Source organism: Aplidium turbinatum, chromosome 10 (genome assembly GCF_918807975.1).
Source record: "Aplidium turbinatum chromosome 10, kaAplTurb1.1, whole genome shotgun sequence".
In the NCBI taxonomy this organism is placed as follows: Eukaryota; Metazoa; Chordata; class Ascidiacea; order Aplousobranchia; family Polyclinidae; genus Aplidium; species Aplidium turbinatum.
In genome coordinates, this window is record NC_137481.1 from 11,251,635 (window position 1) to 11,277,036 (window position 25,402).

General features: G+C 38.0%; 2 protein-coding genes across 3 annotated transcripts in view; both read right to left on the minus strand.

The window, feature by feature from the left end:
• Positions 1-25,402, minus strand: part of LOC145778912 (phospholipid-transporting ATPase ABCA1-like) — a 71,519-nt gene that overhangs the window by 13,448 nt on the left and 32,669 nt on the right. The window contains exons 21-28 of one of the 2 annotated variants that reach the window (XM_082590503.1): positions 4,226-4,456; positions 3,833-4,059; positions 3,444-3,577; positions 2,865-3,038; positions 2,234-2,360; positions 1,352-1,475; positions 807-934; positions 148-261 (exon numbers count right to left, since the gene is read on the minus strand). The exons of the other annotated variant lie outside the window; for it this stretch is intronic. Of the exons in view, the coding sequence (XP_082446629.1) occupies positions 148-261; positions 807-934; positions 1,352-1,475; positions 2,234-2,360; positions 2,865-3,038; positions 3,444-3,577; positions 3,833-4,059; positions 4,226-4,456 (1,259 nt within the window). The remainder of the gene's footprint in view (positions 1-147; positions 262-806; positions 935-1,351; positions 1,476-2,233; positions 2,361-2,864; positions 3,039-3,443; positions 3,578-3,832; positions 4,060-4,225; positions 4,457-25,402) is intronic. 2 annotated transcript variants of the gene reach the window in all.
• Positions 4,688-24,004, minus strand: LOC145778285 (phospholipid-transporting ATPase ABCA1-like). The gene is made up of 18 exons (XM_082589748.1): positions 23,852-24,004; positions 22,624-22,717; positions 21,484-21,640; positions 20,790-20,926; positions 19,739-19,914; positions 18,817-18,935; positions 13,916-14,043; positions 13,013-13,185; positions 12,473-12,649; positions 10,068-10,170; positions 9,786-9,897; positions 9,378-9,602; positions 8,777-8,891; positions 7,138-7,245; positions 6,708-6,817; positions 5,928-6,039; positions 5,444-5,625; positions 4,688-4,907 (listed from the first exon to the last, which is right to left on the minus strand). Exons 1-18 carry the CDS (start codon positions 23,912-23,914, stop codon positions 4,688-4,690), a joined length of 2,511 nt encoding a protein of 836 aa, XP_082445874.1. The 5' UTR covers positions 23,915-24,004.

The following is a 25,402-nucleotide window of genomic DNA, read 5'->3' on the forward strand; positions in this document are numbered from 1 at the left end:
TTCACAAAGACGGTACAATGAGTTCTACTCTAATACAATTTTTACAGCACGTTTTCATAATTCACTTGTGAAAGTTCAACTTTTGTGATAACTTATGTGGTTCACAAATGTACAAAACGATCAACGAAGAAAACTTTCAAAACCTACTTGAAGTCAAGCTTCGAGAAGTTAGACTTCTTCTTAAGCCACGCCTTGCTTGCCCGTCTGGAGAAGCGGGAACTTCTTTTCTGTGGGAACGCTTGCACGGAAAACACCAACAGCCTAAAAAAAAAAAAATAGGCTATGTCATGGGCAGAAATCGTTCGAATAGATGTGGTATTAGTTCGTAAACGCCAAGTCAACATAATTGAAAGCAAATCATAAATGTCAATGCTTTAAGCGCTTACTATTCTACTTTTTACTGTTTTCGGATTATAGAGCTTTGGTAGAAAGTTTTTCTTGTACTACAAGCATAAAGTCAAGTAACATTAACTGATGTTTAAAAACAAATATGTCTAAGAGCAATGAAGATGAGGACAGTTTAGTTTTCGAAAGGGTTTCTGAATATGAGTTTAGGATCTACTGTACATTTTAGGCTGTTCAGTTTTTTATGAAATATGTTGAATTCGGTGATGTCAACACTTAGTTTTACTCAACTTTGAAATTGGATCCGTAGCCACGCCACAGGATTAAAACAACAACAGTCCAACCATCACGGTACGTTGTGCTCTTGTGAGATTTAATTCATGGACACTCCGACAGTCAGCTATTATCTTAAAAAACGAGTGTTTCCCACTTCTTTTTATAAAACTACACCACTGTCTTACCTGATTTGGAATCATCACATTCTTCATCGTTTTGTTCAGCAACGTTGAGAAATATTTCTTCCAGGCTGGTGTCAGTCAACCCGTATGTGACTCCGAATGCGTCCAGCTCGCTAAACACTTTGCAGAATCTGAATGCGACAAATACATACATTTGAGTGGAAACCTTCGCTTTGAACGGCGATTAGAAACGTCACGCTTATACTGTATGTGTCATGACAAACAAAAATTATTCAGACTAATTTTTGTTTGAATCAAGGCAAAAATACTGTAAGAATTACATTAAAAATCATAAAATGAAAGCCTTAATCGTGTTTGTATATATTCAATGACGTGCTGCCACTGGTGATTTGATTTTTTTTTGGGAAAGGCTAGTTCAATTTACATTTTTTGATTTTGTCAGTTCATTAACGTCTAACCTTACGCAGCCAGCAAATCAGCCCTTTTTTTTAGATCGCAACGTCCACAGAAGAGAAACCAATCTAAAAAAGACTGATTTTCTGGCTGGATAAACTGCACTCCGAACATGAACCCCACCAAGCACTCACGTTTCACCGGTTTGTGCTGAATACGGCAAAACAAACGTGATTTCCCTTTGGTTCTCTTCTTGTATCTTAGCCAGTGGGATAGCGTTGAAAACTATGCTCATTACACGATTGGAACTGAAGTGGTCTGAAACATAATTCAACAGCATGACAGGCTCGTAATCGAGCAAAGAACATGCAGAGAAATCCAAAATGAAGTTAAAATTATCGACGATGTGTTGACCAGAGACAGTAATTGAGGGAAATTTTATTAACATTAAGATTACGAGACAACAATACAGTCCCACAACGGTTTTTGTCAAACAAAGTCACAAGGGATTTTTTGCATATGGCTTCGTTGAAACAAACAAACGGACCTATTGCCTTTACTACAGTTTTTGGAATAAACAAAAATATCAGCATTAAAGATCATAAACCAAAGAAGCCTGACAATTATAGGCGTGCGGTTACCCTTCCTATGGGTTTTTTAGGTCGTTGGTTTTGCTTGTCATTTATTTTACATAACATTCGATGTATTTCCTTGGCAGGAGGTTCTACATTTGTGGTTTCGTTTTACAAACGTTGATTTTTTTTGTTTTTTGGTGAAATGACGCTAAACCCAGTAGCACAATCTCAACGGGCAAATCACCCTTTTTTACACCAATTCAACGTCTGTAAACGGAAGTGAATCGCTGTAAAATAGACTGCTTTGCTGTCTGGCATAATTGTTTTCTCAAAGAATTGAATTAAAGCTTATTCAAACGAAACGGAAGTTGAAAACGTTATAAATAGATTAGCTAAGAAAACTATAAGATACCCTACGTCATAAGTCGATGGCTACAAAGAAATCACTGCATCACAACGCAGCTTCGTACGACTCGCAGTTGATATTTGCAAACATCGCACCTGCTTGAAACGTAACTGAACGTAAATCTTTGGTAATTGGAGTGAAGCTTTGCTTGGCTATCGAAGTGGATGGAAATGCTGGCAGCGGAAGAATATCTGAGCTTGATTCAAATCCGTCGTCGGAATGCTGCGGAATAGTTCAGAGCAAAGATAACGAAACTGCATCGTACGACTGCGATGTAGGCTACTGCCTGCTGATTGCAAAAAAAACAAAAACAAAAAAAAACAATAGCGCATGACAAATAACATGTTACTTAATGTATTTGTGCTGTTACTGTGCTTTAACAAATACAGTTTTTTGTTAAAGTAAACGAAATGTTACTAAAACGACTGACAGTAATGTCTGTTAGTATTCTGCAAGGTTGATTGGTTGAACTTAAATAACAAATTGTGATTGAAAGAATAATAACAAAATTGGTAACTGTCTGCACAAATCCGTGTCAGCTCACAAAACTAAACCTTTCCAACGAATTGTAATGATAAAATAAAGAGTCTGAAGACAACTAAAGAAAAACAGTCGGAAGTATACGAAAGGAGTGCAAGAGTTAAATCCGAAGAATACCGAAAAAATCCGAATAATACAGTAGTCCGAAGAATGCCGAAAAATACCGAACAGAAAGTCTGACTGCACCTTCGCGCTGTCGCTGTGAGATGTTATCAGACCAGGCTGATCTTCAGGTTCGCCGCAGTCGATGAGTTGATCATCTGACGTCTCACTTCCATCAGGCTTCACAACTGTCAGATAGTAGCCGACCCCGAAGCTGCTTTTCAGAAAAAGAGACGACCCGCAACACTTTAGCTTTCCCTGTGTATAAACAAAAATCATCAGTGTCTCAAAAAAGCCTGCTACCGCTTTCCCGATGCATTGAGTTCGTAATCGTAATAATAATCGTAATCAGGTAACAAAATAAACGAGAACTTTTCATTCGTTTGATTAGTTCGTGTCACTAAGTCTGTAGCCATTGTCTAAAAGTGAAGTTTATAATATGAATGTATATAAATGCAATAGCAATTAAACACGTCCCTGTCTTACCACAATACCAAAACGTGCTTTCGGCATGCATCAAACAACTTTTCGATTGTCAGCTGAAGACTTTAACTACTCTTCTAAGTATTTGATTTTGGTAAGCAAGCAAGACGTAGAAAAGGTGTGACTGAAAATCTATTCAAGCTAGTTCTAGAACAAATTACTTTATCGAATAACACTCACATGCGATATAATGGCTATCCTGTCTCCCAGTAAGTCCGCTTCATCCATGTGATGCGTAGAGAGCAAGATGGTGCGGTTGGCACGGTAGCGCAACAACAGATCCCAGATTCCTCGCCGAGCGTATGGATCCACGCCTTTAAAGTTTTAAAATATGAAACTTAAAGTAAAAATAGAAAAAAAAATTGATTCGGAATTAAACAATGCAACATGGTACTAGAATGCAATTATACATTACATCATCTACGGTTGCCATAAATTGAAAAAAAAAAATTAGTCGTCAGTAAGTTTTCCAGTCTTCAGTAAATTTTCCACTTGATTGTTGAACCAGTAGATAATATAACCACACACGTGTGGATTGATTCTACAGTTCATTCGCTGCAACCACTGACCTGCCGTGGGCTCGTCAAGTATGACGCACTTTGATCCACCTACAAAGGCGACAGCAACCGATAGTTTCCTTTTCATTCCTCCAGAGAGATGACGAGAAATTTCATTTTTCTTGTGCGGCAGACCAACATCCTTCACCATTTCTTCAATTTCTTGAGAACTTTCCTTGTTCCCTCCGACCGCGTTTTTCAACCCGGAATAGAATTGGAGATGTTCCAGTACAGTCAGGCTGAAGTTTTAAGAAACAAGTCATATTTACTGAAACCACACACAACAAACTGATGGGGGCTGTTGAGAGCATCCCAGTCATCAAATCAGTTCTTTTCAAATTGAACGTTATTCACTTTTTCACAATGTAAAAAGAGCTGATTTGTTGACTACGTAGTTGCACTTACTCTCCGAACAAAACGTTGTGTTGTGGGCAAAACCCAAGTTGATGACGGATTTGATCCATTTCGGTCTGAATGTTGTTTTCATAAATATAAGCGGACCCAGATGTTGGCGTGAACAACCCTGTTAGCATCGACATCGTCGTTGTCTTGCCCGCCCCGTTGTGGCCGAGAAATGAAGTGATTTGACCTTCGTAAAAGTTGAGGGAGAGGTCGTCCACGGCAACCTTCCCGTTGCTGCGAGAAAATATGTTTTCGTTCAAATGAAAGCAAAACTATAGTGGACAAGTCTCATGTTGCAAAGTTGTTGACAACTCATCAGATGCACCTAAATATACATCTCAACAACCAACGCGGAAGATGACAGCCAAGTCAGAAGCCTTACGTAAAATTACGTCATTTCAGGCTCTCCGGCACCACCCGTATTTATTTGTACAACTTCCGTGTTTTAAATGAATCGATGCTAACTCACTCGAATACTTTCTTTAGTCTTTGCATGGAAACGCCCAGAGGCAGATGATCAGGCTCCGCCTCCACTTTGACGCCTTCCTCTTGCTCAGTGACAGAGTTGATGCGACGGATTGTTCGATCAATGGTCCCGGATGTTCCGAGCCAGTACGACTTCTTCATAAAAAAGTTCCATTTCTTCGGAACACCGTAAGTTCCAGGAAAAACGTTTTCAACGTACCTGGCATGAAATGGCATGGTACAAATTTGCGTTCAGCTTAAGAAATATTAAGTCGAAGTAGAACTTTTCTCTGAACAATTACTGTCGCCTATGTAGTGTGGGCTAAACACAAAACAGAAAATGAATGTTTAATAACGCGGAAAATTTTGTAATAACTTAAACACCAACAGTTAACACTGTTAACTTACAACAATCTAAGGCTGAGAGATTATAACACCAATATTCTTATATTAAATCGCCATTTCCGCTTGAAGCAGATTGCACATCAACGTGGGTTATCTGTTTCCATGAGTGACGGGTTGACATATTGGTGCCCTGAGATTTTACAAGTTGTTATGTCACTGTCATTGGGAGATTGTCTCGGGACGAGAGGGCTCTCCTTCCCTAGTCGGGGGAGTTTGTCTGGCCTCTACGGTCTACCTTTCGACCAACCTGGCTAGGGTGGCCTTTCCAGGAGCTGATGCACTGGCTATAGTACAGCTCTAGAGATCATTGAGGCACTAAATATTCCTATAATAAATATTCCATATTCTTACCATGTTAAAATCATATAAATAACCGCATCCACAAGCATCATCAACATCGATGTTAAAAAGGTCATTTGATCTGCCGGGTTGTAACTTTTAGCCCAATTGTTAAACTGCATGCCATGGCCTGACATCTCATACTGCGAGATGTAAGAAGATCCATAGCCGAAAGCTACGGACGAGAGGAGACACTGAAATAAAACAGGATTTCAAAATAACAAAGATTGATGTTGTTTCAACGTGTTTTTGTAATTGGATCAACCTTCAGATAACATACTTAAACTGCGGTGCATGCTATCGGAGGTAGGCTATATTTAGACGTGGTGAAAAGTAAAAAGTTGAAAACACGGTACCCTAGTTAGTCTATGTTCAAGTTTAAATGCGTTTAGATGTGTAGAAGGAAAAGAGTCTGTTGGTGTGTTCGATTTCCTCGTTTCAAATATAGAAGCGCTTTCTGTTGTTCCACACGTCATTTCTTTATGCAAAAACTCACCGCGGTTAGCTTGTTGGAATACGTCATCTGATCATCGAAAATGTAAGCCACGTTGTAAGGAATGTAAAGCACAAAAAATATAATTCCACCACATGCTGCTGCGAGGTTGGCTCTGTGGATCAACAGTAATTGTTATGAAAGACAATTTAGTTCACTGCTTTGTGTGATTCCAAATCATTGGCACCGTTTTCAGGAATGGATCTCCAGCCCTACAAACCAGAGGCGCTTCACCAATGGTTTTATCTATCCTCTGCTTACTACGTCCCGTTACTTTTCCAACTTGACGTTATTAATTGCTTTACAGAGTTACTTGTACAAAATATCCCGTGCAGTAAATGCGATGACGTCTGCATTGCCAACTCGTTTGCAAGTTAAAAGTCCCACAGGTTTTTGAATGTTGTCAAGGGTATTGTGGACAGAACACAAGATATAGTTATGTTTCGAAACAAGTGTAGGCCTACAACTGTTAATTTTTAAGGCATTTAATTATTTTTTTAATGCAAGTTAGCAATGTCGTTAGTTTCTTTTTAGTCGATGCTGCTTCAGTTGCTTCAAAACGACAAATGGAAGGAGTTTTCTCCTATTAAAGCAATAGCTTTCATGCATAAAAACAGTCCATTAAAAATTAAAACGCTTCCACAACCAAAGATACCAGAGCTGGGTGAAAGATTTTAAACAAGTCGTTTGCTATTATGTAAGGCTCGCAGAGCCCAGATTTCTCTCACAAACGTCTCCTTGCGCGTAAAGAGACTACGCATTAGAATATCAATATCAACTAACTTTGTGAAGAAGCAGCTGATGAGAAAGCATTGCGCAATGGTCGCCAGCGCAAAGCAAGTGAGCCACGCCAACACAATGAACAGGTTGCTGAGTGGTAGGATGTTGCCGAACTGAAAACAAACAAAACAAATTGAGTGTTAAAGTTGAAACGTCACCGCTACCATGCAAACTATAAACTTTGAAAGAACAATGACCGGACCAACAATATTGTAAACAGAGCAGGTCGTAGAAAATCCCAGCAACACCAGCCAACAAATGAGCCCTTTTTTGCATTAATTCAACAACCGCAGACGTTTAAATAAAGTAAAACGAGATGGTTTGCAGACTGATACAGTAGCCAAGGAAATTCACAATGAGATAACGTTATAACATGCTGATAAAGTAGTGTTTACAATCCACCGTGAGTAAACACATGAAAAGCGCGTGTTACCCGAAAGAAACTGAGAAGTAACAATGAAGAACAAAACATCATCAAGAAGGCGTTGATGAACCATGCCACCCAGTGTACGCCATTGCTCAATCCCATCATCTTCATGACCTGCGAAAAGCGACAAATTGAAATAACAATATTAGTCGTCGCAGAGAAGTGAGAGTGCTGGTGAGACATTTGAAAAGGAACCAGTTGAACATTCATCGAGAGCACAATGTGCCTGGCAAGAAGTTTAACGCCATGCTTATTGGACACAAACATTGGCTTGTTTGCCTTACCGTTCACTTGATCTAAATCTACACCTACAAGTACCTTAAATATGCTAGAAAACGCTATTAAAATGACAGATTACAGTCTTGTGAGGTGATACGCGAAACATAACATTTAGCCTACTTACTGTAAGATGTACAGACTACAAAATTGTATTGTATGGTTCCTGATTAAACTGTGTAAACAATCTGTTTTCAAATTAAAGTTATAAAACACAAACATTCTTGTTGCAACTATTCTTAGCGTTATGAAACTAAAAATGGTTCCTCTTTTCAATATGTCCCAAACATTTTGATATCAGGGAGACTAACATGCTGCTCAGCCATACAAAATCCGTTTTTTTTACATTGATTCAATGTATGGGAATGGATTTTATAAGCTGAATATCTCAACTCAAGCAATCGATAATTATGACCATGCGTTTATATAAACCTCCCTCAGGCTATTCCACACGTGCAGGCGGAATGAATGATGACGCATCGTGACTTGGCTGTGTGCACGATTTAACATCCTTTTTCAACGTGTAGAAACGTTAAACCTTGTTTGTTTTTTTCAAAATGCCGTGTTTCACGAGGTTAAGTCAGGATCCTAGCGTTTGCAGGTAAAAATAGTGATGTCACGCCTGAGGCACTAATGATTGCAAAACTGAAACAACCAAACGAAGTCAAAAGGAAGTACAGTACAGTACATTTTGCACCAACTTGAACCAATCACTTCACAGTCAGAAAAAGTTTCCTTTTTACTTGCTTCAACGTTTTTAAACGTTAAACTAAAATAAAAACAGCAAGTTTTATTGACTGATTTACTGCATCCGGTGAAGGCCCGAGGATGATTGAACGGCGCAAACTGGTTGCGGGATTCCAAGTTTAAATTTTAAAATGTGATAAGCCAAACATGACGCTGTTCCATCGTTCGCACAAATAAAACGATGAAAACAAAACTGGCCTAAAAAAAGTGAATCAAGCACGATTACTTGTTGCATTTCATGAATTAAAAATAAATTGAGTTGGGAAACATTAAACAGACGCTTGGTTTTCTTCACACAAATGCAATAAACAACATTAAATTAAATTTTGTTTTCGCTGTCAGTTGACATGAAGTCATAGACCAACAACATAAAATGTACGTACACAGCAAATTAGGCATATGTAGTTTAAGAGTATAGTAGTTTAGTTACTTGTCTCAACACATGGAACCAGGATGCAACAGATATACTAAAACCTGATTGACCGATGCGAAAACTTTATCAAATGACACAAAAATTCAGAATCAAATTTGTCACAAGCTTGACCCAGACGAAGCGGGTCTTTGGCGTAGCGTTTTACCAGCTCTTGCAATATCATCAAGTACCTTCAAGTCCTTAACTTACCTCTTTCAAACGTTTTTCTTTTTCGTAAACAATATTTTTGATAATGATGCAAACAGAGTACACCCACGCGAGAGTCATCAATAGCGGAAACAAGCCAGGAAGAAATTCAAGAAATCTACGTAGAAAGTTGAAAAAGTGATGTGTTATTTCGCTTTTTTTATTCAATATAAAGAAAAGCCCATAAATCAGCTGAATGGTTTGTATAACCTGCACTGCTTGTAAAAACTTTGTCAAGATTGTGATTGGCTACGGAGTAAAATTATTGACTGAAAGTCAATTAAAAGTTTAGTTGGCAGACAAGCAGAAATTTATTTTTTCCCAAGTATTTGAAGTCGTCGTTTGAGCCTTAATAGCCGAGGGTATGTCTTTTCCTTTTGCCACACCATTTTGGTGATGTATTCCAAGAATACACAAAAACACTACTGAAAGAGCAACCAGTTTTCAAATTTGTCGTCAAATATAAGCAGATCTTTGCTTTGAAGTGATGCAGTGATATCAGCAGTGATTGCGGCTAAAAGTTCATGTACAAACGACCATGCAACGCCTTTTTTTTTGAGCAACTTGGCCAAAATAGACATGAGATTCGATTCTACTTCCTTACTTGTCTCTGGTGTAGCAAGGATATGGCATTTCTTGCAGATAATTGCCTAATGGAAGTTGGAAATCGGAACTGGCTAGGGATTTCCCCCTGGAAGTTTTTACAATCGCGCTTTCGATCATATCTTGTACGTGGACAAAGCCACTGCGGTAATACTTGACAGCAACATGTTTGATTATTCCAGACCCGCCAGAAGACGCGTTGCTATTCGAGCCAGGTTTCCATATGCTGAAATAATAAACAAATTGCATACAGAAAGCAAGAACGCATGAGTAGTTCACTGAGACTATTTCCAAGTAATCACCAGCAATAACCGTCTTTTTTTTTAATGAAGTCACAAGATTGTTCAATGTACATTGAATATTTATATTCACACTACAATGCATAACAAACGGATGAACAGAAGCTCACAATCTTTCAATGTAGCTTGTGGTTGTAACAACGTCAGCGTCCTGACGGATTTTGTACTTCACTATTTTTGGCAATGTGACGGCAGATTTGTTCGGGGAAGTGAAGACGACGCCTGGAAATAAAGCAGCCATCAAAAGTCACCTTATCTGTAAATAAAGTGGAGCGAAATACGTTCGCATAACTTTTTAGAAACGTATTTCAAGTTAAGCTGGTCCTTTTACAATTTTAGTTCACTATCCAACGTCTATGAAAGGCTAACCGAAAACTAACGAAAACACTCACCTCCCAGTAAAGTCTTGTCCCGAACATGTTCCAAAGAATATTTCACCAGATGTTCTTCATCATCAAAGCCGATATATTTGTCCAACTCGGAGCACTCAAGAAGCTTAAATGTAAAAGTTGTATCTTCAAATTTAATTAATTGTGACTCACACTATTAATTATATTGTAGTGAAAGATTGCACAGTCTGCGGTTACTGTATTCAGTCAGCAAATCGTTTTTTTTTTTACATTGATTCAACCTTGTTTAAGGGACGTTGAAATCAATTGACGTAGAAAAGGCTGACTTTGTAGGCAGGGGTAGATATAGGTCTAACAGTCAGCAAAAACTTTCGACAAAAATTTAAATGAACAAGATCATAGTTAAACTACCAAACATGATAAGTCAAAGTCAGTTGCTCTCAAGATGAAGCAAGAAAACCGAAACTAAGCAAGAAAACCGAAACACCGAAACTAAAAACTGGTGTTCATCCGAAAAGGTTTGTTGTGACCGCATCACTAACCTATATCCAGTAAATTCAAACACCTCAAAGATTGTCTACACAAGACAAAGCCACAATCCCTTAAAATCTAAGTAAAGGAAAACTGAAAGATTGGATCACAAAATGAATGAAATGCATTGAAAACTCCAATCAAATTACGGTACAGCGCACTGTGAATTAGATTGTTATAAGTCGAACAAATGCAACAAAAACTAAAGGTTGAAACGTGTTTGTTGCTGATCTGAAAACAAAGAAGTATCGATAAGTTTGGTAGAAGTTGGTAATTTAACAACACGGCTAACACAAACGTTACGTGTTGTGTTGCAACACGGTCTTTCTTCGATCACAAGAAAAACGCTACAAATAAACCGGAAGCAGCTGAACAACTTCGTGACAAAAACGAGCATAAGCAATCTCACGCATTTGCCAATAACTGTTTCATTGGGGTAGCCACATTGCCATTTTTCACGGTAAAAACGTTGTTTGATGGCGAGCGTGTTCCTGTGGTCATCGAAGGGATCGTTTTGTTTTGTTTGGTTAGTTGTGAAATATTTGTAGCTCATGCGGCTTTTGCTTTGCGGCATTATTGTGTTCCTTGTGTCTTGATTAGGAATTTGAAACGCTACCTGGGTATTTGTGTACTTCTTAGGAATTCGGAACGCTAACTCATATAATTTGACCGCATTCTTGCAATCAGTTGTTGATGCATATACACGTAGTTGTACGACTTTTTAGTGTTGTGCATCTGCTGCATGCCGCAATGCGTTTGTGTATCGTGGTTGAGTGCATCGCTTGGAGCATTCCAAACACACTGGGTTTTCTCGCCAACGCGTCAAGAATTTCCTTAGTCGTGGCATCTTTCAGTCAGTTCACCACGCTTTGTTTGCAGTTATGGTACCAGTTCAGTTGTGGTGTCAGTTTAAGAGTCATGATTTGGTTCAGTTTACCACGTTCTGTTGGTTAGGCATTTTTCGGTTGCAACCTTTTGAGTGAATGCGTCCTGATGATTTGAAGATTTGTTTTCTGCGATAAACTCATACCGGTACATGTATACACCCAGACATCATTCTCGGATCATCCCCACCACCGATGTGCTCGGGATGTTGCTGCAATAATCTACAGCTAGGTATGAGCGGATGCTTTGGACTACTCGACGTCCGCTACATATTCATCTGCAAACCGAAAATCTCATCATCTATGATGCAACCGCTCATGCTTGTTTGTAGTTGAAGTTTGTTACAACGCCATTTGGTTGTTGTAATTTTTATCCACGGATTTAATAAATGGGGAAATGTTCTTAGTTTTGCACAATGCATAAGACAGTCCTGACTCAAATTACGGACACACGACCTTACAGATCATAAAGGTTAATTTGTGAGCTTTGAGTTCAATTCAGTTTGTTTTTATTTTTGACCATCTCAACTAAAAGCAATGTATATATACATGGCCACCTAAAGATACGGCCTGATTTGTCACATTTTGCAGAAATTTCCAGGTTTTTCTAACTTTGGGAGAACGTTTAAATAAATTTTTCTAAAAATTAAATTTTTACGCTTTCTTTATTCTTTTCCCCAGATGACACAATAGGTTTTAACATCCTCACATGTTAAAAAACAAAGAAAATTTGATTTCGAAGATTTTAGTCAGACTGTTAATTTTTCAATAACAATCTGATTTTGCGTTTTTCAATTTACTTTTTCTCATTTACAACTTACTTTTTCACACACCTATCTACCAATCACACCATTTGGCAACTAAAACCAGTGTGTTAACTTGTGAGCTAATCGATTGTCAGACAGGAAATTAACCGAAATGTCACAACAAACTTATATGCCTGAAATCTTTTCCTCTATTTAGCCTACTACAGTTGCACGAAGAAGTTAAAATAATCAAGTAAAGTTACACTTTTTTGTAACTGGTTTTTACCTTTGTGATCCATAGAATTGCGTTATCAATTTGGTGGAAGACATCCTTCCAAGTGATTATGTCGTCATACGGATCGTCATCGTTTGACAAAAATTTTATGATTTGCTCAACTTGGTCTGAAGAAAGTTGACCGCCAAAAGGTGCTTCGTGAAAAAAGTCTGCAGAGCGCAGCATCATCTAGCAAGAAAATGTATGTTATAGATTTTCCAACAACTTAAAAAAAACTCCAGTCTTGTTGAGGTATATGAAAACTATGCATCACATGGGGTATAGTATATCTCGAAAATTACAACTGATGGAAAAAAACTGATTGTATTTTCGAAATCAGCGCACCAAATATGCATTAAAATATGTCCAACAATCCACGTACCAAATGATGTGTCAACCGATGTTATTATTCGAAAACGTGATCACACAGGGTATATTTTTTGTACGTGCAATCGATCGCTCGAAAAACGTTATGCAGTTTTTGGTGACATTTTGATGCTACAAAGCTATAGTTTTCAACCAAACAATTCCTTTTTCTGCTGTCTGTCTTACCCTTAACGTGTTTATTTGTTTTCCATTTTCCATCATATCGTACAGTGTAGGTCCAATAGAGGTTTGCCACTTCACACCCAGCTCATGAATGGTTCCAAGTGTATTGAAAGTGGCATTGGCATTTTCAATGATCTTTTTCACCAAAGGAGTGTTAGGGGCATATGGTATTTTCCCTGCAAAGCCATGTTGCTAACTTTGCATACTGAAGCACTGACATTACAAACGTAAAAAAAGCTATGTTTATTTTTTTGGCAACTTAAACCAACGAAAAACGCACGTCTTCATTTTAGGTAGGCTACCCTTGTTTTCATCGTTCAAGTGGTAAACGTAACTCCACCAGGTTGTCTTAGCTCAGTAATATGAACGATAACGCATCACGGGAGGATTGAAATGCAAGGCCAAATGGAAGGCCAGTTGCAGTAGTGTGACTTCATGATCGTAATAACATAAGGTCATGGTTGATTTGATTCTATTTAAAAAAAAGAAATTTTTCCCTTAAACACCCTTTTCTCCTAACCGTTTTGTGACATTTGTTACCGACACAATTCGTCGTAAAATCTTTTGAAAGTGATTGTTCTTGAGCATTTACAGTGAAGCTGTGTTGAGCGCTGCAGTAAATCAATATTTATACAACTGAAAAACAGAGAGCAGTCATGAAGCGCCATATCAGTTATCACCTTTTTGATACGTAGAATTATTAAAGACTACAAGGGTTCGATGGAACACTTGAAATTCCGTATGAAAACTTATCTTCAATTGGGATATATGGCTAACGCTTTGAACAGTGGCAGTTAGTAATATTCTTTTTTACTGATAATTGTTATCACCTGTCGGTGATAGCTTATACTTGATACTCTGTTTGCCAACAACATGATTGAAAAAGCTTTACTAAAAACAAAGTACCTTTGACAAAAGGCTTGATCATCAACCACAGAACACGAATATACTGAGATTTGATCTTGCTGCCCCCTTCCTCTTCACTATTTGGGTTTTCCAACTTAGTAAACAGTTTGTAGCAAAACCATGATTCTCTGCAAAACAAAAAATGTAAAAAAAAAATAATGTAAAATGTAAAACAGCCTTCATCAATTTAGCACTCAGCAGATAAATTTGTAAACAGGGACAAAAGCGATAAAAATACCCTTTCTTGTTGGTTAAGCAAAGAACAAAACGAACTATTTATGACAATAGCTGCAACACAAAAAAGTTGGCAAGAATTGTATTTGTAACTTGTAAGCAGTGTTCTTAATAGTCTGGGAGCCTACGACAGAAGATTTCACGTCATAAGGTACAAAAGGTTTGATCCCTTGAAGTTACCTGGGTCAACCATGTCACTCACAAAAAGTATGGAAGATTGACCGCACCGGGTGGATCTGGTCCCTAGAGCCCCCTAAAAAGCCCAAAAAGGGGGTTAATTTCACCCCATAAGGTACATGGACCAAACTTGGTGAAAACGAAGTTCTATGTCAGGACATCACAAAAATATCAAATCTAACAATATTTTCGAGTGGAAAGGTGATGTAAGATCCCCCCGAAAGTGACCCCCCGGGGGGTTAATTTCACCCCATAAGGTACATGGACCAAAGTTGGTCAAAACGAAGTCTTATGTCAGGACATCACAAAAATATCAAATCTAACAATATTTTCGGGTGGAAAGGTGATGTAAGATGCCTTCAAAGTGATTTCCCTTAATGTGACCCCCTCGGAAGGTTTATTTCACCCCATAAAGTACATGGACCAAACTTGGTCAAAATGAAGTCTTATGTCTGGACATCACAAAAATATCAAATCTTACAATATTTTCGGGTGGAAAGGTGATGTAAGATGACTTCAAAGTGACTTCCCATAATGTGACCCCCTCGGAAGGTGTATTTCACCCCATAAAGTACATGGACCAAACTTGGTCAAAACGAAGTCTTATGTCAGGACATCACAAAAATATCAAATCTAACAATAGTTTTGGGAGGAAAAATGATGTAAGACTCCCCCAAAGTGACCCCCCAGGGGATTAATTGCACCCCATAAGGTAGGCTACATGGACTAAAGTAGGTTAAATCGAAGTCTTATTTCACAGCATAACAAAAATATCAAATCTAACAATATTTTCGGGTGAAAAGGTGATGTAAGATGTCATCAAAGTAACCCTAAGAGGGTTTATTTCACCATAGAGTACATGGACCAAACGTGGTCAAAACGAATTCTTATAGGACACCACAAAATATCAAATCTAACAATACTCTCAGTTGGGAAGATGATGAAAGACCTACCCAAAACTGAATCTCCTCCTGTAATTTAATTTACTTCATCCCTTACTCGAACCAACCTTAGTGTAACGGAAGTGCTATGCCAGGACAGTACCAATGGATTAAATCTAAAAATATTTTTATTTAGGTTTTGGTGAAATACATACGTACACAAGCTGTCTCATGATGCATGAAATGGAACTATAGCCTACTTTACAAAAAGTTTTTGTATAAATCATGTTCAGTCAATCGAAAAAAGGCAACAGGACATGACAATACATGGCTTTGTAACACCAAAAACAGAAAGTACATGAGAAGCATATAGGCTACAGTAGCCAGAAAATTGATCGAAGATCTTGATACGACCACTAAATGTTGACTTAATCGAACAACTGACTATCCAAATCAAAACGTTTCGAAATGAATCATTTGGAACGTTAATTCAGGCAGTAATAAACATTTTCCAGCTGCTACAAGAAATAACCCAATAAACCCAATGTAGTAAATTTTTGTTTAATGCCATTTGCTTCATGTCTCCAATCAGTTATTGTAACTGTTCATTCATAAACAGAGATTGTTTGTGTAAATGTAAACGGTCGTTTCTTTATTCTTCATTGTCACTGCTGTCGCTTTCACTTTCTTCGTCTTATTCTTCGTCTTATTTGGATAGTCAGTTGTTCAATTAAGTCAACATTTAGTAGTCGTATCAAGATCTTGGATCAATTTTCTGGCTACTGTAGCCACGGGCGCCGATCCCTATAGGACAGTGGGGACATGTCCCCACCATCTTTTTACATGTCCCCACCATCTTTTTACATGTCCCCATCATCTTTTTACATTATTTTTGTAACGTAAAAGGGAAAATATTACCCGAATGTCACAATTTTACCAGTCAAACGTTTAAAATACATTGAAAGGAGGGGACAACATTTTTGTTTTATGCGAGGAAGCTCCAACCGTAGTAGAAATGTTTTATTAGGCAGAGAAACCCTGGTGTAACTCGCAAATTGTATTTAATTTGGTTACGCCAGGGCCACACAGTGCAGAGTTTTAGAATTACTTTGAAAGAGTCGTACAAGCATGTAGTGCAGTAAATGTAGCTTGTGTTACTTTTGTATAAGAAAAAAGCTATTTTTTCAGTTATTATTACATTGAGGTTACATTGAAGAGCTGCTGAAATGTCTTTACCGGTTTGGCAAAAAATTGTATATAGGAAAATCAGCAGTTGGAAGGCTGGCAGGCAGCTTTTTTTCAATAATTGAAAAAACTCTTACCCTACCCAATTTTTAAAAGACTTGTCACGTTTCAAATCGTCTTCAGTATGGACATGGCCATGGTCAACCTCCTAAACTTCAAGATCGATCGGTCAGAGTATTTTGCAGTCATTGACAGCTCGCAGCAAAATCTTACTGACTATTTCAAGTCGACCGATCTTGAGTACTACAAAATTCTACAAGAATCACTCTTCAGTGGAAAGCTACAATCACATTTGGTAGACGATTATCTTCAGTTCTTTGACACAGAGTCCCTTGCACAAGATTTTCGAATGATATTCAAGAAGATACCATCCGCTGTTCGGCAAATGTTTCCCCAAGTGGAACTTTTGCTCATATCACCAGCCCGCTCGTGTTCAGCTGAAGGCTCATTATCAACTTTGCGACGTATCAAAACTTTGTTACGATCTACCATGACACAGAAACGGCCAAATCATGCAATGGTCTGCTATGTGCACAATAAAGTTTTGAATTCGATCAACCTTCATTACAAGCCAAGGATCAACCAAGGACTTCGTTTTTAATTCGCCGGAGACTCGTTGCCGAGTTGCAGTGTTTGGACTTCTGCTGTCCAATGCTGACACTGACAATTAAAATACATCACATTAGACTTGTAGCCTATCTACTGTAGGCCTATTTGTTTGTTCGTTGAACAGACCCCAATCTTTCAGCTCGCTTCGCTCGTCTGCCCTTTCTTTCCTAGTAAATGTCCCCACCAATCTTAGAGAGCGATCGGCGCCCATGACTGTAGCCTATGTGCTTCTTAAGTACTTTCTGTTTTTGGTGTTACAAAGCCATGTGTTGTCATGTCCTGTTGCCTTTTTTCGATTGACTGAATATGATTTATACAAAAACTTTTTGTAAAGTAGGCTATAGTTCCATTTCATGCATCATGGGACAGCTTGTGAATGTATTTCACCAAAACCTATATAAATATATTTTTAGATTTAATCCATTGGTACTGTCCTGGCATAGCACTTCCGTTACACCAAGGTTGGTTCGAGTAAGGAATGAAGTAAATTAAATTACAGGAGGAGATTCACTTTTGGGTAGGTCTTTCATCATCTTCCCAACTGAGAGTATTGTTAGATTTGATATTTTGTGGTGTCCTAGGACCTATAGGACTTCGTTTTGACCACGTTTGGTCCATGTACTCTATGATAAAATAAACCCTCTGGGGGTTACTTTGATGACATCTTACATCACCTTTCCACCCGAAAATATTGTTAGATTTGATATTTTTGTTATGCTGTGAAATATGACTTCGATTTAACCTACTTTAGTCCATGTAGCCTACCTTATGGGGTGCAATTAATCCCCTGGGGGGTCACTTTGGGGGAGTCTTACACCATCTTTCCTCCCAAAACTATTGTTAGATTTGATAGTTTTGTGATGTCCAGACATAAGACTTCGTTTTGACCAAGTTTGGTCCATGTACTTTATGGGGTGAAATACACCTTCCGAGGGGGTCACATTATGGGAAGTCACTTTGAAGTCATCTTACATCACCTTTCCACCCGAAAATATTGTTAGATTTGATATTTTTGTGATGTCCAGACATAAAACTTCATTTTGACCAAGTTTGGTCCATGTACTTTATGGGGTGAAATAAACCTTCCGAGGGGGTCACATTATGGGAAGTCACTTTGAAGTCATCTTACATCACCTTTCCACCCGAAAATATTGTTAGATTTGATATTTTTGTGATGTCCAGACATAAGACTTCATTTTGACCAAGTTTGGTCCATGTACTTTATGAGGTGAAATAAACCTTCCGAGGGGGTCACATTATGGGAAGTCACTTTGAAGGCATCTTACATCACCTTTCCACCCGAAAATATTGTTAGATTTGATATTTTTGTGATGTCCCGACATAAGACTTCGTTTTGACCAACTTTGGTCCATGTACCTTATGGGGTGAAATTAACCCCCCGGGGGGTCACTTTCGGGGGGGGTCTTACATCACCTTTCCACTCGAAAATATTGTTAGATTTGATATTTTTGTGATGTCCTGACATAAAACTTCGTATTCACCAAGTTTGGTCCATGTACCTTATGGGGTGAAATTAACCCCCTTTTTGGGCTTTTTAGGGGGCTCTAGGGTCCAGATCCACCCGGTGCGGTCAATCTTCCATACTTTTTGTGAGTGACATGGTTGACCCCAGTAACTTCAAGGGGTCAAACCTTTTGTACCTTATGGGGTGAAATCTTCTGTCGTAGGCTCTCGGTCTATAAACAAAATAAACAATTAAAAATCAACACGAGATTACACTATAACCAAATTTACCTGGGATTCAAGCCGCGTGATAATTCTATCATTGCACCAAACAAGAGGTCGCTGTCTCGGGTGATGTTTGTTGAGTTGGTTTCATATCTGTGTCTAGTTTGCGGATGATCACAAAATTCCTGCACAATATCAAAGAATTATATTTATTAAGAAAAATTCAATAAAAGTAACTTTTACAAACACAAAGCACGCAATACATTTTTTAGAAATGATCCAACAAGGTGCAACACAGTCTATTTGTCATAAAGGAAAAACTCATGCTGCACACTTATCTAAAATTCATTCAGCAATTAAACTATACTTTGCACATATCCACATATTTTGTAAAAAAGCTTTCAGCATATCTGTTTTTTAGTCAAATAAGCAAGCAAAAAAAAAACAAATACGCTTTCATAAGTTAATAATTAATGTGTCTCAAAAATTTTGAAAATTACGGATTTTCTGTGTTGTTTTGTATGTTTAATTACGAAAAGACCTTTCCATTTTTCTTTGACTTTGTCGAGACTGCTATTTGCCACAAAACGTTACAGGATGTAACAGATCAATCGTAAAGTTTCTCTATATTGTACTTAACAAACAACATATTTACAACGCAAATACTTAACAGTGACAGCGCAGAAATTGACTGCACAAGACGAAATATGTGACTAGACTACATCATGAAGTCATGTAATTTAAAACTTAAAAGTAATGTAAATTATTGCATCTGTTGTGTTTACTTGTGATACGAGTTTCCAAACGGAATAAAATAAATCAATAAAAGTGCTACACACGGTATAACTAGGGACGGTACAATCCCTAGGTATAACACCTAACTAAGTAATTTTAAATGTGTAAACTTGATTCAGCAGAATTTAATGAAATAACATTGCATTGAAAAGGCAATTTTGTACTGAAAAGACAGCTAGACGAACAAACTCACTCCGAAGCCGGTCGGAGAAGATATATCGACTCCCAGCAATGCAAACAAAATAGATTGGCCTTTCGTTTTTTGGAGATATGGCAGTATTTGTAAAATCGATTTAATCGATTCACTGAGAGTTTGAACATCCTGCTCGTTTTGACTTGTGCGGTTTGTGAGAGAAAAAAGTTTCGATTCTGCAAAATATAAACGCAGCGTCTTCTTCATTTTCTATTCATATCTTCGTTTATGAAATCGGAGTATAAATGGACTACACTTGCCACAAACCACCAAATCAATGTTACTTATAAAATAACACGATACTGATTTCAAATATGGAAGTTCGTGTTAATTTTTCAGCTGAAGGCTCAGGTGTAAATTTTTCGTTGAGAAAACAATTTGGGCCAGTTACAAATGCGATTCTCGGGCTCCAAGTCAAGATATTTCCAGAAAAAACGCACTATATTCAAACAATACGTGGTAGTTTCTTCAAATTTTCGGCCCCCCTGGAAAAGTTACGGGCCCGTACTTGAAGGCCCCGTACTAAAATCACCCCGGACCTGAGTCTAAAAGTACTCCCTGGACCCTCCTGTCAACGCTTCTGCGTATCATTAGTTCATTACAAGCAAACATCTTTTCCCACCAGATTCATAATAATCAACCCAGACAGCAAATCAATCATTTCTTACATTGATTGAACGTCTGTAGACGTTGAACCAATGTAAAAAACGGTTGATTTGCTGCCTGGGAAGATACATGTGACGTGACAAACTATCATTAGACGTCTGAATGGCAGGGCAGGTACATAGTCTCATTTAAATACAAAAGCTATTTGTCTGTCGAGACATGAAGGAGATTGTCATAAAGTTAGTATCAATAAAAGATGCTTTAGAATTCTGGTTTGGTTGATAATGGAACTTTATCCTCGGACTGACAAAGCCTCTGTTATTCTTGGTAGTTTCGCATACTTGTAGAGACTTTTAACCTAGGACCAAACAAAAAAGAGAGTATTGCGAGTTCAGCTTAATGCTTGAATGACCTTTTACTTCTTTAGCAGAAAACAATTATATACCTATGTCTTTTAACGAATTTCCAGATTGCAAAAGTTGGTCCAATAGAGTTTTATTATTGATAGCCTCAGGTATGTTGTTGAATAAGGTTTTATCCGAGTCCAGCAAGGTCAGCAAATTATTGAAAGCGTTTAGAAGCCTGCGAAAGCCAAACAGAACAGTGCATTAAGATTTCATAATAGTTTGAGCAGGTTTAAACAGTTTGATATTAAGAGTATTTTTGATACAAACTAAAGGTATGGAATAAATTATGAAGCTTCAGTGCAACTTGATAAGTTACCACTGCAGCATTATTGTAGTCGTTTTTAACTTCATTTGAGTGAACTATGCCCAATTTTAACTACAATACGACATGTGGATACTGTGAAGCCATAAATGATCTCAAAACATTCAGTTCATTCACATTTCTCATGTTGTTTTTCATTTACGCTATTACTCAAAGTAAACAGCAGAGAAGTTATCTCACTTGTCTATCTGTCAATAGTAGGTCTGCATCACTTTTTATTCGCGACTTAACGTAGGAATCATGATAAAGGCTATTGGCATACGAATTATTTTACTCACAAGTAGTGGATTAGCTTACGGTATTCAATACACAGATTACGAAAATATAAACTCAAATTATGAAGGCGTCCCCAAATAAAACATACAAAATCGTACTTTAAAACAAATGTTTACTGGTAGACTACCACTTACTCTGCAGAGTCACTACTTTTGTTAAATTTTGAATTGACCTGGCCAGGTATTTCGGAAGCTACCTCAGTGTTGAAGCAAGGATTTAGAAAATTACATAAAAAACCTTTCATCCAAGGGTATACCCCAGCCGATGGTAATGCACGAGCAGGATAATGACCTGAACAAAAACAAACTTATCAACACCACAAGTTCTAGATGTTCCTTAGTAGTGCACAAATAGGCATTGCATGGGCATTGCATTGTATGCTGACTCTGTTGTGAAACGACAAGCACTTTTGGCTACAACCGACAATCCAGCTAGAATTTGAGTTACAACAACCTTCAAAGCACGCTTAAAGCATTGTCACTCGAACCTTCCTTTTATTTCTCAAGAAATTGTTATTTAATTCTAATTCCGTGACGCAATCGATTCTTATACTTCAATATTCAGTATAGTTTCCTCTGTTCCTAAATACAATCTCTATTTGAGGTCATGCTGTCAACTGTCAAGCGTTGGTTGGGTTTGGGTAAAACTTCTGATAACTTTTTATATTTCTAAGAGGAAAAAAGTAATTCCGCAAGGACTGACGTTAAATCGGAATCTAAAGCTTCAAATTCTATTCCAATTGAACCGAACAATTATTTCGTATGACGGCTTATTCCAATTGAACTTCAATTATTCCAACTAAACCGAATATTGAGATTTGTGTTGCATGCTAGTGCTTTCACGGGTGTACTGTATGCTGGCACCCTTCAATCTGACTTGCCAGTTTAGTTTGTTTTTATATATGACCGGTTGCTTTGTTTGCTACAAACTGTTGCGAAAAACATATGGCTAACACAGACATGTGTAGCCTGCGGAAGTAACGCTGTTCTGTGCTGTCGGAAGTTTATTCAGCAAAAGTTTGGAAGTGTAGTTTGCATAAACACTGCAAATAGCATCATTATTTCCAACCTGAGAAAGCGAACCTGTTTGGAGGAAGCAAGCACTGGATAAAAAAAGAATTTTGATTTGTGCTATAGATACAAAAATGTCGTCTCGCAGCTTTACAATGCCAAGTTTGCATTTGATCTTTGCAACAGCGCAAGAAGTTGATGCCATTCCTTTGTTTATTTAGTACGCTGCTTATGTTATTTGTTGCTTGGTGAAGCTTGACTTACACTCTGGTTTTGTTTCCAGACTCTGGATGTGACGAATAGAGACCAAAATCGCGAATAAAAATAAAGGCCATACCACTTCTGTGATGGTTCGGATCTGAAAAGCAAACACATTCTGAAATAGATGCTTCTACTGTACTGCCAATGACTCTAGTCTCCTGCTTGCCATGGACATAACCACAAATCTATTTTTAGAGACTCCAACCGTAGCTTGCCCCACAGTGTTACTGTTACCTGATTTTATTGTGTGGCGCTACTAGGTTCAAGTTTCAAATTGTAAGAGTAATATGAAGAAAAGGATTATAATACGGTGTGGAATATTTTATCTCAATCTGTTCAGCAAAGTTACCAGGCTAAAAAAGTATGTTCTTTTTACATGGATTCATTGTAGGTAGACGTTGAATCAATGTAAAAAGTATGGATCTTTCGAGCTGGGTTCAGGCGTTTCCGCATCGATTAAAATTCCATAATTGCTAAACAACTATTGACTCATGAGATATAACATATTTGAATTTTATTTACACAAAAGCAGTTTTTAAATGTTTTTAGGGCTTTTCCATCCCCAGTTTTATGATTATACAATAGTGTTGACAGGGGGGGGGGGGGGGAAGTCGAGAGAGTACTTTTGGACCCGGGTCAGAGGAAGTCGAGAGAGTACTTTTGGACCCGGGTCAGAGATGATTTTAGAGGTCCGAGAACTTTAAGAAACCATAGCGTATTCTTTGGATATACTGCGTTTTCTTAGAAAGGACTCGATTTGGGGACCAAGAATCTCATTAGCACAGAGCTAAAATTATCCTCTCGACGGCCTTGCATTCCCTATGCAAGCTAATTTACATATCAAATAAATAATTGATAATCACGGCTGGAATACTGGATGAGGTGGTTTCGCAGTGGTTGCAGCTTGTGCAAAAATGTTTATACTCTTAATAGTTTTCAAAACAGAAATGTTATACTATGCACAGGCAAGCTTTCTTCCACAACTTGAGAGCATGCTTTTGTCAACTTCATAGCCTTCACGCTTCACCGATTCCACTTCTTTGTCACGTATGGTCGAGTGACGTCAAAAACACAAGAGCTTGTTTCTGTTTCACAAGAACTGAGAGCTCTTGTGGTTTATTGATATAGTTTTAGTGTACTGACGCAAAAGAATATGTCACCAACACAAGTTGCTTACCTTTTTATGAGAAAGTAAAAGATTAAGTTCGCTTTACAATGCTTATCTACTCACCCAATGTCGTTTTCTTAAAATGAAGTTCTTCCACAATAAAAGGTATATTTGCTTCTTAAACATTTGCTATGTCAGAAGTCACTACAGTACTTCCGTATCTTCGCGGTTCCAGTGCACCTTATTTGCGGTTTATGTTTTTATATTGTTACGACTATAACACTCAAGCTGTTCAAAACAGTATTATAAGCATAACAAGTTAAACAAAGGCTAAGCTAAACAGAGGCTACTTTGCTTGCTCAGTACACCAGCACACAACGCTGTATCATTGCTTTTGTTTTATATTTAGAATCAATGATGCATTTTCACCACGTTTAATGATCGTCATAAACAACAGAAATCACAACTGACTCATGGCTATTACAATTTCCCTGTTCGGTATCTCATATCAATCAAAACTTTTGTAAAACCTCTGCTTTTGCTAAGTGCATCCACTGGTCGAAAACTTGAAACGATACACAAGCCTTCTATTTTCTACACCGTTTACTCAAACCTAATCTATCGTTCTTTTCGAGTGGATTCTATTTCCTTGCGAAAGTTACAACTTTTCTTGCTGTTTATGCATGTGTGAATAGAAAAACATATATAGAAACTGGACTGGGTCTCTGCGTGAAGGCAAGTACAAAGCGGAAATTCCCTTTTTTCCTATCTTTCTGTTTTGAGACCATGAGCCGAATGTCGTCACAGAAAGCTCTTTTTTCTTTTCGTCTGAAACTTTGAGTGACTCCACTGCGACAAGAAAGAACGTCGATGAAACATTTCTAAACACTTCGACGATGCAGACCAATACAATTAAAAAAACAATACGACCTGGACTTTCACAAACTAATGTGCGTTTCTACCAGGGGCGGATCATCCAAGTAGTTTTTGGAGGCGATTTCAACAAATTTTCGCCTTTCATTTTTTTTTTGCCTACACAGTTGGATTCGAAATAAACCAGAACGTGGAGCAATAAGCATTGAAGACTGTGCCCAGGGGTGTTTTCGTCGTATGGACGGCTATACATGAGAGCGCGCCTCGACATACAACACGCCACGTCCTCTACATCCACATAAATCCGACCTTGCAAAAACACCATAAATACAGTTACTTTTCTGTGTTTTAGGGGAGCGATCGCCCCGATCGCTCCCTTGGATCCGCCACTGGTTACAGACCAGCGGACGTCTTTTTGAAGCACACTCAAGGCCGTTAACTGGCAGGGGTTTCATGTTTTTTCCAGCTCGTAAAATAATTAAACTAAGACCTGAATTTTTCTTTTAGTCAAAAACGGGACAAGTTTTTTCAACAATGAAGCTCATTGAGTACCGAGAAAACCTTATTCAGTTTCATGAAAATGACAAGTTTCAGGTCCAAGCTCTAGTTTTCCCTGCCTTAGATACGGACAGCACAGAGCCGCGTTCAGGGGATAATTTGGTCCATTCCATCTAGCAAAGTTGCAAGTTGGTCATTTTTACATTGCCAACATCAAAAGTACTGCCTGAGGCTGCGAGTTCGCTGTGGTAGTAGCGATTTACACGAGTTTTCGAAACACAGTTCCCTAGTCCTGTGCAATGA

Coding starts and splice junctions, on each gene's coding strand:
- LOC145778285 (XM_082589748.1), bottom strand. CDS start 23,914: ATGTTTAAGAAGCAAATATACCTTTTATTGTGGAAGAACTTCATTTTA. Junction 10,171..12,472: donor CAATTCTATGGATCACAAAG/GTAAAAACCAGT, acceptor TTTACATTTAAG/CTTCTTGAGTGCTCCGAGTT. Junction 6,818..7,137: donor TACTTCTCAGTTTCTTTCGG/GTAACACGCGCT, acceptor GTTTGTTTTCAG/TTCGGCAACATCCTACCACT.